Source organism: Salvelinus namaycush, unplaced genomic scaffold, assembly GCF_016432855.1.
Source record: "Salvelinus namaycush isolate Seneca unplaced genomic scaffold, SaNama_1.0 Scaffold1870, whole genome shotgun sequence".
Lineage (NCBI taxonomy): Eukaryota > Metazoa > Chordata > Actinopteri > Salmoniformes > Salmonidae > Salvelinus > Salvelinus namaycush.
The window spans coordinates 8,356-26,605 of record NW_024058642.1 but is presented as its reverse complement, the minus strand read 5'-3'; the positions used below and the strand labels follow the sequence as shown (position 1 = coordinate 26,605).

General features: G+C 45.1%; 1 protein-coding gene across 1 annotated transcript in view; it reads left to right on the top strand.

Moving 5' to 3' along the window:
* Nucleotides 1-17,792, top strand: part of LOC120037788 (KN motif and ankyrin repeat domain-containing protein 4-like) — a 34,790-nt gene extending 16,998 nt beyond the window's left edge. Inside the window, exons 3-8 of the mRNA XM_038983760.1 lie at nt 2,353-2,628; nt 3,847-3,931; nt 7,900-8,119; nt 9,763-9,905; nt 12,767-12,967; nt 16,454-17,792. Coding sequence (XP_038839688.1) covers nt 2,353-2,628; nt 3,847-3,931; nt 7,900-8,119; nt 9,763-9,905; nt 12,767-12,967; nt 16,454-16,612 — 1,084 coding nt within the window. The 3' untranslated portion in view covers nt 16,613-17,792. The remainder of the gene's footprint in view (nt 1-2,352; nt 2,629-3,846; nt 3,932-7,899; nt 8,120-9,762; nt 9,906-12,766; nt 12,968-16,453) is intronic.
* Nucleotides 17,793-18,250: the final 458 nt, after the last annotated feature.

Here is an 18,250-nt window from a genome sequence, read left to right as displayed (position 1 = left end):
GAAGAGCAGCTCCGTCTTGCCGAGGTTCAGCTTGAGGTGGTGATCCGTCATCCACACTGATATGTCTGCAGAGATGCGATTCGCCACCTGGTTATCAGAAGGGGGAAAGGAGAAGATTAATTGTGTGTCGTCTGCATAGCAATGATAGGAGAGACCATGTGAGGATATGACAGAGCCAAGTGACTTGGTGTATAGCGAGAATAGGAGAGGGCCTAGAACAGAGCCCTGGGGGACACAGTTTACATACACTAAGTTGACTGTGCCTTTAAACAGCTTGGAAAATTCCAGAAAATGATGTCTTGGCTTTAGAAGCTTCTGAAAGGCTAATTGACATAATTTGAGTCAATTGGAGGTGTACCTTTGGATGTATTTCAAGGCCTACCTTCAAACTCAGTGCCTCTTTCCTTGACATCATGGGAAAATCAAAAGAAATCAGCCAAGACCTCAGAATAAAAATTGTAGACTTCCACAAGTCTGGTTCATCCTTGGGAGCAATTTCCAAACGCCTGAAGGTACCACGTTCATCTGTACAAACAATAGTACGCAAGTATAAACACCATGGGACCACGCAGCCGTCATACCGCTCAGGAAGGAGACGCGTTCTGTCTCCTAGAGATGAACGTACTTTTGTGTGAAATGTGCAAATCAATCCCAGAACAACAGCAAAGGACCTTGTGAAGATGCTGGAGGAAACAGGTACAAAAGTATCTATATCCACAGTAAAACGAGTCCTATATCGACATAACCTGAAAGGCTGCTCAGCAAGGAAGAAGCCACTGCTCCAAAACTCCAAAAAAAGCCAGACTACGGTTTGCAACTGCACATGGGGACATAGATCATACTTTTTGGAGAAATGTCCTCTGGTCTGATGAAACAAAAATAGAACTGTTTGGCCATAATGACCATTGTTATGTTTGGAGGAGAAAGGGGGATGCTTGCAAGACAAAGAACACCATCCCAACCGTGAAGCACGGGGGTGGCAGCATCATGTTGTGGTGGTGCTTTGCTGCAGGAGGGACTGGTGCACTTCACAAAATAGATGGCATCATGAGGAAAACATTATGTCGATATTTTGAAGCAACATCTCAAGGCATCAGTCAGGAAGTTAAAGCTTGGTTGCAAATGGGTCTTCCAAATGAACAATGACCCCAAGCATACTTCCAAAGTTGTGACAATGGCTTAAGGACAACAAAGTCAAGGTATTGGAGTGGCCATCACAAAGCCCTGAACTCAATCCTATAGAAAATTTGTGGGCAGAACTGAAAAAGCGTGTGTGAGCAAGGAGGCCTACAAACCTGACTCAGTTACATCAGCTCTGTCAGGAGGAATGGGCCAAATTTCACCCAACTTATTGTGGGAAGCTTGTGGAAGGCTACTTGAAATGTTTGACCCAAGTTAAACAATTTAAAGGCAATGCTACCAAATACTAATTGAGTGTACATAAACTTCTGACCCACTGGGAATGGGATGAAGGAAATAAAAGCTTAAATAAATCCTTCTCTCTACTATTATTCTGACATTTCACATTCTTAAAATAAAGTGGTGATCCTAACTGACCTAAGACAGTGAATTTTTACTGGGATTAAATGTCAGGAATTGTGAAAACTGGGTTTAAATGTTTTTGTCTAAGGTGTATGTAAACTTCCGACTTCAACTGTTTCGATTTCGTCAACTGTTTCTGAATGTACTATTCTCTCCTTTTAGATTTCTAAAGGGTTTACTGTGTCAGGTTATGGTTGCCCCTGACCCCTGAGCTAAACCAGGATGTGGGTGCTGTTTATCCTGCCTCTGCTCAGATGTTTCCTCCATGCCCTCCTTGTTCCTAATCACAACATAGCCTTGAGAAAACACACACACAAACACACACATAGCCTTGAGAAAACACACACACAAACACACACATAGCCTTGAGAACACAGCACAGACTTCCCTCCTTCAGACTCTGATCACATGAACTCTCCTTACACAGCCTCTATTCGCCCCTCTCCCTTAGGAATTCTGGGAATTCTGCGGCTCCTGAAAGATCGGTTCACAAACATCCATGAAGGAACAGTATTCTCTGCCTGACCTTAGCCTTTCTGATTAAGGGCCCTATAGAAGTTCCATGAACCATCTATTCATAACATCCTAAAGACGAATGTCCCTCAATATACTTCAAGGCCATGTTCTCACTGCTCACAGATTCCAAGATGTTACACATCAATGTTAGGTAAATGGCCAGCCCTGTGAGTAAATAGCCAGAACACATGGGGCTGAATGACCTTTTCTTGTCATATCTTGGTACTTGGTAAGTCTCTTGGTACTTCAGTCGTCTCATTGATGCTGTTTGTTTGTGTTGTTGTTAATGACCAGGTATGAGACCACCTCCAGTGAGGAGGAGTCGAGCGGGGAGGAGAAGGAGGAGGCCGAGGAGGTGGACAGCTCTGAGCCTGAGGAGATGCAGGAGGATCAGGGGAAGAAGGAGGAGCAGGAGGAGGGAGCTGGAGAATCCCAGGGCCAGGGAGAGGACACTGCCACAGAAGAGATGGCCCAGGGAGCAGGAGCCCAGGCTGGGGAGACAGAGGGCCAGGGAGACCCTCAAGACCCAGAGACCAGCCAGGCACTCCTGGAGGAGCAGCCAGAAGCAGGGTGAGACAGGACTTCTTGATCAAGGTTCTTAACTTTTGCAGAAAATGTCCATCTCAGTGGAGGTCTTCTGAAATGAAATTAACTGTGAACAAACCATCTGCAAAGAAAATATACAGTTGGTCGAACAAGTATAAATGGCACCTCTATTCAGACCCTCTCATCCCACTGAGGTCTCCTTATGGCAGCCTACGTCCATCCTTCATCCCCAATGTGTCTACTCTAGTCTCTGATGTCAGACACACAATCCAGGTCTTTGTTCAGGTGAGGGCCAGCTGCATCCTGCCTGGAGCCTTCAGTGTAGAGCCTTCAGTCTAGAGTCTTCAGGGCCAAATGAGAGCAGAATGAGAGGTGCTGAGTGAAACATTAATACAAAAGCAGTCCTCTGCTGGGGCCCGACCCTATAATGATCTGGCCCCAAGAGCTGACCCCTTCTGCTGCGTACACGCACGCACGCACGCACGCACGCGCGCACGGAGTGAGGCATGATTCAGTGACAGGGAGGATGTGTGGGATATGTTGACTTCTTGACTCTGTCTCAGAAACAGGCCCTCAGGGGGTTTGTTTCTAATGCTGATCTACTGTATGATTATCACAAGGCCTGACATCTTTTGAAACACTTCATTTCCCGACTGCCATTTATGATAATTGACTCGACCATTGCAGCACTACTAAAATATGTCTTTCTGTCATTATGAATTGTTAGGGAAGGTGACTAAATGTTATGTTATGAAAGGTGACTAAATGTTATGTTATGTTATGAAAGGTGACTAAATGTTATGTAAGGTGGCTAAATATTATGTTATGAAAGGTGACTAAATGTTATGTTATGTTATGAAAGGTGACTAAATGTTATGTTATGTTATGAAAGGTGACTAAATGTTATGTAAGGTGGCTAAATATTATGTTATGACAAGTGGCTAAATGTTATGTTATGAAAGGTGACTAAATGTTATGTTATGTTATGAAAGGTGACTAAATGTTATGTAAGGTGGCTAAATATTATGTTATGACAAGTGGCTAAATATTATGTTATGACAAGTGGCTAAATATTATGTTATGACAAGTGGCTAAATATTATGTTATGACAAGTGGCTAAATATTATGTTATGACAAGTGGCTAAATATTATGTTATGACAAGTGGCTAAATATTATGTTATGACAAGTGGCTAAATGTTATGTTATGACAAGTGGCTAAATGTTATGTTATGTTCACACAGGGAGACGATAGATAAGGACTTCATGGAGGCTTGTCACTACATTAAGGATCGTATGGCAGAGGTGGCAACCCCTGATAAAGAAATGGTAAAAACATTTCCCCTCTAAAGTCCAAACAGTATTGCCTGAGGTTGGTCGCCACCCTTGTCACATAATGTGATCCCCGGCCTGTGCGGGACTCCGACCCCACCAGTCTTCACACTATGTACCCTCCATCTGTCTCCCAGCTCCACTATGAACCCTCCATCTGTCTCCCAGCTCCACTATGAACCCTCCATCTGTCTCCCAGCTCCACTATGTACCCTCCATCTGTCTCCCAGCTCCACTATGAACCCTCCACCTGTCTCCCAGCTCCACTATGTACCCTCCATCTGTCTCCCAGCTCCACTATGAACCCTCCATCTGTCTCCCAGCTCCACTATGAACCCTCCATCTGTCTTCCAGCTCCACTATGAACCCTCCATCTGTCTCCCAGCTCCACTATGAACCCTCCATCTGTCTCCCAGCTCCAATATGAACCCTCCATCTGTCTCCCAGCTCCACTATGTACCCTCCACCTGTCTCCCAGCTCCACTATGAACCCTCCATCTGTCTCCCAGCTCCACTATGAACCCTCCATCTGTCTCCCAGCTCCACTATGTACCCTCCATCTGTCTCCCAGCTCCACTATGTACCCTCCATCTGTCTCCCAGCTCCACTATGAACCCTCCATCTGTCTCCCAGCTCCACTATGAACCCTCCATCTGTCTCCCAGCTCCACTATGTACCCTCCATCTGTCTCCCAGCTCCACTATGAACCCTCCATCTGTCTCCCAGCTCCACTATGTACCCTCCATCTGTCTCCCAGCTCCACTATGTACCCTCCATCTGTCTCCCAGCTCCACTATGAACCCTCCATCTGTCTCCCAGCTCCAATATGAACCCTCCATCTGTCTCCCAGCTCCACTATGTACCCTCCATCTGTCTCCCAGCTCCACTATGAACCCTCCATCTGTCTCCCAACTCCACTATCTACCCTCCATCTGTCTCCCAGCTCCACTATGAACCCTCCATCTGTCTCCCAGCTCCACTATGTACCCTCCATCTGTCTCCCAGCTCCACTATGAACCCTCCATCTGTCTCCCAGCTCCACTATGAACCCTCCATCTGTCTCCCAGCTCCACTATGTACCCTCCATCTGTCTCCCAGCTCCACTATGAACCCTCCATCTGTCTCCCAGCTCCAATATGTACCCTCCATCTGTCTCCCAGCTCCACTATGAACCCTCCATCTGTCTCCCAGCTCCACTATGAACCCTCCATCTGTCTCCCAGCTCCAATATGAACCCTCCATCTGTCTCCCAGCTCCACTATCTACCCTCCATCTATCTCCCAGCTCCACTATGTACCCTCCATCTGTCTCCCAGCTCCACTATGTACCCTCCATCTGTCTCCCAGCTCCACTATGTACCCTCCATCTGTCTCCCAGCTCCACTATGTACCCTCCATCTGTCTCCCAGCTCCACTATGTACCCTCCATCTGTCTCCCAGCTCCACTATGTACCCTCCATCTGTCTCCCAGCTCCACTATGTACCCTCCATCTGTCTCCCAGCTCCACTATGTACCCTCCATCTGTCTCCCAGCTCCACTATGTACCCTCCATCTGTCTCCCAGCTCCACTATGTACCCTCCATCTGTCTCCCAGCTCCACTATGAACCCTCCATCTGTCTCCCAGCTCCACTATGAACCCTCCATCTGTCTCCCAGCTCCAATATGTACCCTCCATCTGTCTCCCAGCTCCACTATGAACCCTCCATCTGTCTCCCAGCTCCACTATGAACCCTCCATCTGTCTCCCAGCTCCAATATGTACCCTCCATCTGTCTCCCAGCTCCACTATGTACCCTCCATCTGTCTCCCAGCTCCAATATGAACCCTCCATCTGTCTCCCAGCTCCACTATGTACCCTCCATCTGTCTCCCAGCTCCACTATGTACCCTCCATCTGTCTCCCAGCTCCACTATGTACCCTCCATCTGTCTCCCAGCTCCACTATGAACCCTCCATCTGTCTCCCAGCTCCACTATGTACCCTCCATCTGTCTCCCAGCTCCACTATGTACCCTCCATCTGTCTCCCAGCTCCACTATGTACCCTCCATCTGTCTCCCAGCTCCACTATGAACCCTCCATCTGTCTCCCAGCTCCAATATGAACCCTCCATCTGTCTCCCAGCTCCACTATGAACCCTCCATCTGTCTCCCAGCTCCACTATGTACCCTCCATCTGTCTCCCAGCTCCACTATGTACCCTCCATCTGTCTCCCAGCTCCAATATGAACCCTCCATCTGTCTCCCAGCTCCACTATGTACCCTCCATCTGTCTCCCAGCTCCACTAGGTACCCTCCATCTGTCTCCCAGCTCCACTATGTACCCTCCATCTGTCTCCCAGCTCCACTATGTACCCTCCATCTGTCTCCCAGCTCCACTATGTACCCTCCATCTGTCTCCCAGCTCCACTATGTACCCTCCATCTGTCTCCCAGCTCCACTATGTACCCTCCATCTGTCTCCCAGCTCCACTATGAACCCTCCATCTGTCTCCCAGCTCCACTATGAACCCTCCATCTGTCTCCCAGCTCCACTATGAACCCTCCATCTGTCTCCCAGCTCCACTATGAACCCTCCATCTGTCTCCCAGCTCCACTATGAACCCTCCATCTGTCTCCCAGCTCCACTATGAACCCTCCATCTGTCTCCCAGCTCCACTATGAACCCTCCATCTATCTCCCAGCTCCACTATGAACCCTCCAGCTAATTTCTGTCCCTTTCAATTAAACGGGAAAAATACCTAAAAACAAATTGAAAAAGTACAATCGCTAACAACTCTAACCCTAACTCTAGCTTAATGTCCACATCCTGGTTCAACTCTAACCCTAACTCTAGCTTAATGTCCACATCCTGGTTCAACTCTAACCCTAACTCTAGTTTTATGTCCACATCCTGGTTCAACCCTAACCCTAACTCTAGCTTAATGTCCACATCCTGGTTCAACTCTAACCCTAACTCTAGCTTAATGTCCACATCCTGGTTCAACTCTAACCCTAACTCTAGCTTAATGTCCACATCCTGGTTCAACTCTAACCCTAACTCTAGCTTAATGTCCACATCCTGGTTCAACTCTAACCCTAACTCTAGTTTTATGTCCACATCCTGGTTCAACTCTAACCCTAACTCTAGCTTAATGTCCACATCCTGGTTCAACCCTAACCCTAACTCTAGCTTAATGTCCACATCCTGGTTCAACTCTAACCCTAACTCTAGCTTAATGTCCACATCCTGGTTCAACTCTAACCCTAACTCTAGCTTAATGTCCACATCCTGGTTCAACTCTAACCCTAACTCTAGCTTAATGTCCACATCCTGGTTCAACCCTAACCCTAACTCTAGCTTAATGTTCACATCCTGGTTCAACTCTAACCCTAACTCTAGCTTAATGTCCACATCCTGGTTCAACTCTAACCCTAACTCTAGCTTAATGTCCACATCCTGGTTCAACTCTAACCCTAACTCTAGCTTAATGTCCACATCCTGGTTCAACTCTAAACCTAGCCTCAACCCTTAACCTAACTCTAGCTTTGTGTCCACATCCTGGTTCAACTCTAAACCTAGCCTCAACCCTTAACCTAACCCTAGCTTTGTGTCCACATCCTGGTTCAACCATAGCCCTAGCTTTATGTCCACATCCTGGTTCAACCCTAGCCTCCGCCCTCAACCTTCAACCTAACCCTAGCTTCAACCCTCAACCTAACCCTAGCTTTATGTCCACATCCTGGTTCAACTCTAACCCTAGCCTCCATCCTCAACCTAACCCTAGCTTTATGTCCACATCCTGGTTCAACTCTAACCCTAGCCTCCATCCTCAACCTAACCCTAGCTTTATGTCCACATCCTGGTTCAACTCTAACCCTTGTTTCCCCCTTTTTATAGACTCTTGTGATGGTGTTGTACCAGGAGTGGTTCCATGTGTCTCAATGTTTGTCATCTCTAACAGTGTGTGTGTTCTCTCCCTGTCTTCAGAGACACATCCTGACCGTGTTGTACCAGGAGTGGTTCCGTGTGTCCAGTCAGAAGGACTCGCTGGCCGACACCGTCACCCTTTACCTGAGAGAGGTGGGCATCGCCACGCCAACCCTCCTGCGTTACATCGTAAACCTGGCCGATGGTAACGGCAACACAGCGCTCCACTACAGCGTGTCCCACTCCAACTTCCCTGTGGTCAAACTGCTGCTGGACACTGGTATGGGATATTCATCCACCTCTCTACAACACACTGGTATGGGATGTTTATACACCTCTCTACAACACACTGGTATGGGATGTTTATACACCTCTCTACAACACACTGGTATGGGATGTTTATACACCTTTCTACAACACACTGGTATGGGATGTTTATACACCTCTCTACAATACACTGGTATGGGATGTTTATACACCTCTCTACAATACACTGGTATGGGATGTTTATACACCTCTCTACAACACACTGGTATGGGATGTTTATACACCTCTCTACAACACACTGGTATGGGATGTTTATACACCTCTCTACAACACACTGGTATGGGATGTTTATACACCTTTCTACAACACACTGGTATGGGATGTTTATACACCTCTCTACAATACACTGGTATGGGATGTTTATACACCTTTCTACAACACACTGGTATGGGATGTTTATACACCTCTCTACAACACACTGGTATGGGATGTTTATACACCTCTCTACAACACACTGGTATGGGATGTTTATACACCTTTCTACAACACACTGGTATGGGATGTTTATACACCTCTCTACAATACACTGGTATGGGATGTTTATACACCTTTCTACAACACACTGGTATGGGATGTTTATACACCTCTCTACAACACACTGGTATGGGATGTTTATACACCTCTCTACAACACACTGGTATGGGATGTTTATACACCTCTCTACAACACACTGGTATGGGATGTTTATACACCTCTCTACAACACACTGGTATGGGATGTTTATACACCTCTCTACAACACACTGGTATGGGATGTTTATACACCTCTCTACAACACACTGGTATGGGATGTTTATACACCTCTCTACAACACACTGGTATGGGATGTTTATACACCTCTATACCCTTTTTATCAGTCCCTACTCCCTACCTCAACCCTTTTTTACTGAAACGATATTTATGGCTTTCTCGCGTTTGTTCTGAAACCAATAGAGTGAACAAGACTTGGAGTGTGTCAATGCAAGATTTGTCTCTGATCGAATGCAGTGGTGGAAAAAGTACTCAATTGTCATACTACAGTAAAAGTAAAGATGCCTTAATAGAAAATGACTCAAGTAAAAGTGAAAGTCACCCAGTTAAATATTACGTAAGTATCAAAAGTGAATGTGATTGCTAAATTATACTTAAATATCAAAAGTAAAAGTATAAATCATTTCACATTCTTTATATTAAGCAAACCAGATTGCACAATTTTCTTGTTTTTTAAATGTATGGATAGCCAGGAGCACATTCCAACACTCAGACATAATTTACAAATGAAGCATGTGTGTTTAGTGAGTCCATCTGATCAGAGCCAGTAGGGATGACCAGGGATGTTCTCTTGATAAGTGCGTGAATTGGGCCGTTTTCCTGTCTTGCTAAACATTCAAAATGTACTGAGTACTTTTTGTTGTCAAGGAAAATGTATGGAGTAAAAAGTTCATTATTTTCTTTAGGAATGTAGTGGAGTAAAAGTAAAGTAAAGTACAGATACCCCCCAAAAAAATACCTAAGTAGTACTTTAAAGTATTTTTACTTAAATACTTTACACCACTGACCCAATGCCATATATGGTCTATGGATGTGTTTGTGCGTGTCTGTGTGTGCGTGTGTGTAGGTCTGTGTGAGGTGGACACCCAGAACAAGGCAGGCTACACAGCGGTGATGCTGGCCTCTCTGACAGCTGCTGATGGATCAGACGACATGGAGGTGGCTCTACAGCTACTGAGACAGGGAGATGTCAATGCCCGAGCCAGCCAGGTACACACAACATCTACACACACACCTACACCTACACACACACCTACACACACACACACACACTCTCTCTATCTCATTGTACACTCACACACTAACACACTAACACTGAACCACTACTCATTGTATATTCACTCTAGCATGCAGTCACAGACTGTATATTCACTCTGGTATGCAGTCACAGACTTTATATTCACTCTAGCATGCAGTCACAGACTGTATATTCACTCTAGCATGCAGTCACAGACTGTATATTCACTCTAGCATGCAGTCACAGACTGTATATTCACTCTAGCATGCAGTCACAGACTGTATATTCACTCTGGCATGCAGTCACAGACTGTATATTCACTCTGGCATGCAGTCACAGACTGTATATTCACTCTGGCATGCAGTCACAGACTGTATATTCACTCTAGCATGCAGTCACAGACTGTATATTCCCTCTAGCATGCAGTCACAGAATGTATATTCACTCTGGTATGCAGTCACAGACTGTATATTCACTCTGGCATGCAGTCACAGACTGTATATTCACTCTGGCATGCAGTCACAGACTGTATATTCACTCTGGCATGCAGTCACAGACTGTATATTCACTCTAGCATGCAGTCACAGACTGTATATTCACTCTAGCATGCAGTCACAGACTGTATATTCACTCTAGCATGCAGTCACAGACTGTATATTCACTCTAGCATGCAGTCACATACTGTATATTCCCTCTAGCATGCAGTCACAGACTGTATATTCACTCTAGCATGCAGTCACAGATCGTATATATCCACCGTATATCACTAGGGTTTTCCTGAGAAATGTGGAACCATCCCGGTAATATCCCAGTATTCCCATTCAAGCTGGAAATGCTATTTAAAAGCATATAATGCAAGCAGAATAATTCTGACCTGATTCTACCACAGTAAATGGATAAATATGGACAGGAATCTAATGGATTCTTATAGTATTGGTCACAATTTAATCAACTCAAAGTTCTGTCAATGTCATCACACAATTTGTTTTTGTAGCCTAGTTCAAATGTAGGTCAAACACATTATGAGGTTATTAGCCTACAGCCTAGTGAAAATTACATTTGTTTTAGCTTACCTTTAATTCAAAGATGTCAGCCAGCTTGTTTGTCCATTTCTCTCCCCTGCACCTGGCTTTTAGGGGGATTTTGGAAGGTTGTGACTGTTTTTACTTTATGATAACATGATTATTGTGATGAATTTGTCACAGGAAACAAATCCGATTCTCCTCTAAACAAACAAGCAAATAGGCCTAGTATTGGAGCTTCAGCACCATGGATAGCTTCAGCGCCATGGATAGCTTCAGCACAATGGAAGCTTCAGCACCATGATTAGCTTCAGCGCCATGGATAGCTTCAGCGCCATGGATAGCTTCCGCACCATGGATAGCTTCAGCGCCATGGATAGCTTCAGCGCCATGGATAGCTTCAGCGCCATGGATAGCTTCAGTCCTATGGATAGTGTTACGCACGCCTCTATAAAGAGGGAACGCAACTCCCTGCTGCAACTCAACTCTCCGTGAAGCGAAAGAGGTATGGACTGTAGGTGCGAGAAAGGACGACAAAGGCAGAATTTACCGTTACTAGGATTTATTTCCTACACGGTAATATGGGGAAAAGGGGCTGGACGGAACCAAAGCAAAGAAAGTAAATATCAAAGCTTCCCCCTCTCCTATTTAACCTGCCTACCCACTTAACTTACCTAACTTAGCACCACCTGGTGCCCTAACCAAAATACAGGGGGTGGTCCGCCCAGGTCTTACCTAGTGTGCCTAGACAGTAAATATACTACGGGTATATGTATGCCCGCGGGCCTCTTGCCTAAGCACTCCCAAAGTGCCTTCTCCTTCCCCCCCCTGGGAAAAAATGAAACAGAACAACAAACAATCCACTTCACAACAAAACTGAGAAAACTAACTCAGGTCACTAAAGATGCTCTGAACAAGCAACAAACACAGAACATAGCCAAGCTGCTACCAACAACAACTAACACAGTGCATACTCACAACCAACATGCTATAACCCCTCAGCCATAAACCTATCCCTCAGCCATAAACCTCTCCCTCAGCCATAAACCTCTCTCTCAGCAATGATCTATCCAACATTCAATCTCAGCCGATAATGATATATATCTCTCTCTATCTCTCTCAGGATCTCTCTTCTGAACAGAACACTGGCATTTATATCTTCAGGTGGCAATAGTAATTAGAGTCAGCTGCTTCTTGACGAGGGGGCGGAGTCAGCTCTCCAATCATCAATTAGCCTGGGGTCGACCAATCACCTGGTTGGGGAGGCTTCCAGGAAGCCATCTCCTGAAACACACACACTCAAATACAACACAGAAACTGGGGAACGTAACAGATAGCTTCAGCACCATGGATAGCTTCCGCCCTATGGATAGCTTCCTCACCATGAATAGCTTCAGCGCCATGGATAGCTTCCGTCCTATGGATAGCTTCAGTCCTATGGATAGCTTCAGCGCCATGGATAGCTTCAGCGCCATGGATAGCTTCCGCCCTATGGATAGCTTCCTCACCATGGATAGCTTCCGCCCTATGGATAGCTTCAGCACCATGGATAGCTTCAGCGCCATGGATAGCTTCAGTCCTATGGATAGCTTCAGCACCATGGATAGCTTCCGCCCTATGGATAGCTTCAGCGCCATGGATAGCTTCAGCGCCATGGATAGCTTCAGTCCTATGGATAGCTTCCGCCCTATGGATAGCTTCCTCACCATGGATAGCTTCCGCCCTATGGATAGCTTCAGCACCATGGATAGCTTCAGCTTCATTCCTCTCCTCTTTTCTCTCCCTCTCTCTCTTTCTCTCCTGTTTTCTAGGCGGGGCAGACGGCCCTCATGCTGGCCGTCAGCCATGGTCGTACAGCCATGGTGCGGTTGCTGCTGAGCTGCCAGGCTGACCTCAACATTCAGGACAAAGATGGTTCAACCGCACTCATATGTGCGTGTGAGCACAGTCACGTGGAGATCGCTCGGATACTACTCGAGTCTGACCACTGTGACACCAGCCTCACAGACAAGGTAGGTACACACACATGCATATCACACACACGCATAACACACACTAATGTGAACACACACACACTTGGACGCTCACACAGACATGCACAGACATACACTTTGGACTTCCCAAAACATTGAATGTCAAAACAACCCAACAGTGCCACCATCTGGCTAAACGATGAAGTGCATCATTTTCTCATGTTCATTGACATGATGAATGAGCACACAGGCTCTCAGAGGATGTCACATCCCCTAGCCTCACAGCTGCCGGGAGTTGACCAGAAACACACTGTTTTTCCTCCACAGAGTGATAGCAGAATGGCAGACAGATAAGGCAGGAATTAGCTGCTAGGTTAATAACTGTTTTGTGGAGCTGTCTGTCTGGGTTTGAAACAGTAATGAATCCCTCTTAGAAGGTATTATACTGTACTGGATGTGTAGAGGTGGCTGTGTGTGAATGGCTCGGAGTGGGGCTATGGCTAGAATCAGACCTTCTTTAAGGCCTCCAGGGCAGTCGGACAGGGGGCTAAAGTAGACCCTGGAAACCCAGACAGAGCTGTCTGGGCTGGGCTGTGGCTGAGACAGATAGGTTAAATAATTCACTTCTAATCCGAGGATACCTCTTTCTACGATCCTCTCTCATGGCCAGAGATGGTATTATTCTGCTCTCACTCTTTGGTCCCACATTATCTCACTATGGGTTATTTTCTTCATGATATGATTGGTTGTCGCAACCAGAAATTTCCTTGACTCACCGTTGTCAGGGCGCTGGCAGGATATAGCTCATCAGTCGAGGTTGCAACACCAGGAATTAACAAGTGTAGCGAATTCGGCATTTTCTACCAAGAATGAACATATGTCTCCTGAAATGGCAAGCATCCTTACTGTTAAAAATCAAGTCAAATTCAATCAAACCCAATTTTATTCATCATATGTACAGAATACAGGGTGGTGTAAACAATGCAATTAAATGCTTACTTGCAAGCTACCTCTCAACTTAGCCCTTGTGTCATACAGCATGTCTTGGGGGTATGATATTTGTGCGTCTAACTTTCTCACTCATCATTATTTACAATTCATCAGGATTATCCATAATCCTGGAAGCATCCACATTAATGTAGAAGTGTTTAGAAACATATTTTATTCTCATTTACAATAAGTGACTCCAAAATGACACAATACATTATTTAGCAGTAATTTCTATTGGGCACAAAATAATCTGAAACGCAACCAAAACAAAGAGGAAAAGTCACAAGCGTGGTGTAATCATTGTGTTCTAGTAATATGGGACCAAATACTAAACTTCTGGCTACTTTAATACACATAAATCAATTTATCCTTTTGTTTCCTCTTAAAATACTTTTGTTTCCTCTTAAATTGGGGGACTATGTAGAAAAAGTGGTGTAATAAAAAGTGGTGTAATAAAAAGTGGTGTAATAAAAAGTGGTGCAATAAAAAGTGGTGTAATAAAAAGTGGTGTAATAAAAAGTGGTCTGACATGGATGAAAACCCCCTGAAATTAAAGCTGACAGTCTGCATTCTGTATCATTTCAAATCCAAAGTGCTGGAGTACAGCCAAAAAATTTCACTATCCCAATACTTTAGATGGAGTATTTGGCTGTTTTGACTGCCGGAGCCAATTCAGACTTTAAAAAGAACATATATGATCCATGGACTAAGGAGTAACGTTAGCCAGTACAGGAATGTAGGACAGGGGACTGACTGATGGACTGGCGAGCACAGGTGTGGAGGACAGTATGGAATAATTCTCGAATAACATTTCACAAAGAGAAATGCGTTGCTGTTTGTATTAAATATAAAAGCTGCATTAGATTATTAATTAAATTATATTGCCATTACCAGTGTATTTGCGTAGAACAGTGTAAGGAACCATATGTTCCAACTGATGACCTTCCTACTGCACTTGGGACATTAAAGGTATTCTGCTGCAACATAGTAGGATCCGTCCACATCCACACCCTGCCTGATCTTCTGGTGGAGTCCAGATGAGGTCAACTCTCCCCTCTCACAGTCAGAATGTGGGTATAGAGCTTCACCTGACACAGCCCCCTGCTCCACACTCTTTTAGTAGTTTTTGTCCAATAAATCCTGGAATCCTTACTGTCCGTTAAGACAAGGCTTCCATTTGGCAGTTTGCTGAAGCTGGCTCCCATGTCTGCTGTGAAAATAAGAGGGACAGTTTGTGTTTAATAAGCATAAATTATATACATTTTAATGACAGTGAGCAGATTGGATTAATGGATGGAACAATAAAATGAAGTGTATAAACTCTAACTACCTATGTTGTTATCTCTAGCTACTTGCTAAAGGACATTTCTAACCACAAACAGACACCAGCATAAGCAAGAGAATAGGATATCGCTCGGGCCTTTTAATTCATAATTAACATGATGACCCGTCCCTAGCCTATGTTATATCAAGACAGTGTTTGCCCTATAGCTATGTCTAGTCCAATTAATAAAAAGAGAAAAAGAGAGGTTTGCTGACGCTGAGTGACAAAGCACAACTACAAGCTATACAAACCACACTTTGTTTAGATAGCTAGCTGCGGCAATAAGAAAATAATAACTGGAGTTTAGTATGGTAAGTGGGGTTAACAGAATATTTTGATAGTCAAGAGTCATGGACGTTAAGCTAGCTAACGTTACGTTACTTCGATAACCTGTGTCAGTGTCAAAACACCAGTTTACTAACGCGTTAGATAGCGTTACTGTCGCACTGTAAATCTTGTTAACCGTGCTAACATATTAATGAAGCCTAATACACTGATATTACCTGCTAGATATTCCGATTGATGATCAATGAAAATAGCAGAGGCAATTTTTTTTAGCTAACGTTACTTCAGAAAATAAAGATAACTGGCGAACAAAATGACCTAAGAGGAAATATATTTTTACATGGTCCTCTTGACTAGAGTTTAAAGGTCCCGTCATAGCCCTATCCACATTGGTCAATTATTGGTTACCTGTTGGTTGCACAGGCAACTCAGATTGGTTGGCGAGTGCAATTCTTGGTTACGTCTTGGTTGCAAACGGCGATATGATTGGTTGTCGCAACCAGAAATTTCCCCGACTCATCCTTGTCAGGGCACTGGCCCGCTGTGGCAATGGCCTTTGTGTGGTGTAGATTTGAGCTGTGTGGCTCATTACCCATGTCTCATGTTTCTGAGGGGAAGGGGTCTAAAGTACACATCCTCTGACTTGTGGAGAGGGCAGTATTCACTCTTCAGACATGATTGAACCCACAACGTTTTTATTTACACACCCCACCTCCCCCTCTCCCCCTCTCCCCCCCACACCCCACCTCTCTCTCCCCCTCTCCCCCCACACCCCACCTCTCTCTCTCCCCCCACACCCCACCTCTCTCTCTCTCTCCCCCACACCCCACCTCTCTCTCTCTCTCCCCCTCTCCCCCCCACACCCCACCTCTCTCTCTCTCCCCCTCACCCCACCTCTCTCTCTCTCTCTCTCTCATTGTCTTTAGGATGGTCAGAGTGCTCTTTCGGTTGCGGTGGCGGCCTCCCACAGTGAGCTAGTTGACCTTCTGAAGACCCATTCTGACTCCACCACCCAGGCCTCTAACCTCTCCTCCACCACCACCTCAGCCACCATTATCACCACCACCATCGCCTCTCTCCTCTGAGTCCTCTCCAGAATCCCCTCTCTAACCCCTATCCCACCCCAACAACGGACTCTCCCACCCTAGACCCACCATAGCCCGGACCCCATTCGCCAGACCCAACCATACCCCAGAACCCGTGGAGGACAGACAAAGGCTGTATTCACCACCACTCAGCTCGCAGGCCTACTGGACCTGTGCTGCAAGGAACCAGAATAACACACATTCTTCACATTTCTGCCAATATTCCGTGGGCGGGACTCTGGAGTTATGTATCAACCGTTTGGCAGCCAGCCAATCAGAGAGGGACCTGTGTGTGTCAATCAAAGAACCCGTAGCCGTGGCGACAGTGGGGATCGACAGGTGATCCATGAAGAGTGCAGAAAGACAACAGAAGGATGATGGATTGATGCTTTCCAAAAAAAAATGCTCTTCAGACTAAAATCTTCTTAAGCACACATGATCTACCTTCAAAATGTGTCATATTATTATCAATAATATGTTTTTTCTTCCTTTTTATTCCATTGATGACATTACTATTATTTTATATTTGGACATAAGCCATTTATTAAACCATAAAGTCAATGTTATAATAGTGTTTTATCAGATAATCAAACTATATTTATTTTGCGTTGCACTTTGTTTTACTCTGTTTGATTGATATTCACACTGTACATATCATATCCATGCTTGGTTTGTTTTCATCAGTATGACTTAACGATTGACTCACTGGGACGTCTTCCAACATGAAGGGTGTATAGTAGGATGCAGCATGCAGCAATATAATAACAAAAGGCAGAATCTTCCGAAGCTACTAAACTGCAGTATGTTGTAGTAACTCTCCACTTACTACTCTTCTCAACTATCTACAACTATTTTTCTCTTTCTCGCTCTCATGCACTAGCCTGGTCTCAGAGCATTTCATATGTTTCTGTACGTACAGTAAATCCTAGACACTCCATTTAGTATATGTTACGTTTCGTATGGTATGTATTCAAATGTGGTTATCCATCACCCATTTCGTATGATATATTACAAATTACAATTCATATTATATGTTACGAATTTTCATAACAAACAATATTTAATGAATTTGCTAAACGTATGATATGTAATGAATTCTAGCTAGGTGGCTAATGTTAGCTAGCGCGCTAACGTTAGCTAGGCTAGTGGTTAGGGTTAATTATTATTATTAAATTTTTTACTTTTACCCCTTTTTCTCCCCAATTGGTAGTTACAGTCTTGTCTCATCTCTGAAACGCCCCTACGGACTCGGGAGAGGCGTAGGTCGAGAGCCATGCGTCCTCCGAAACACGACCCTGTCAAGCCGCACTGCTTCTTGACACACTGCTCGCTTAACCCGGAAGACAGCCGCACCAATGTGTCAGAGGAAACACCGTCCAACTGACGACCGAAGTCAACTTGCAGGCTCCCGGCCCCGCCACCTTCCCTTAACACGGACGACGCTGGGACAATTGTGCGCCGCCTCATGGGTCTCCCAGTCATGGCCGTAGTGTGACACACTAGCCGGGGCTGTCGTGATGCCTTAGGCTGCTGCGCCACTCGGAAGGCCAGGGTTAGGGTTAAGTTTAAAGGGTTAAGGTTAGGATTAGAGGAAGGGTTAGCCAAAAAGGTTAAGGTTAGGTAAAGGGTTAGTTAAAA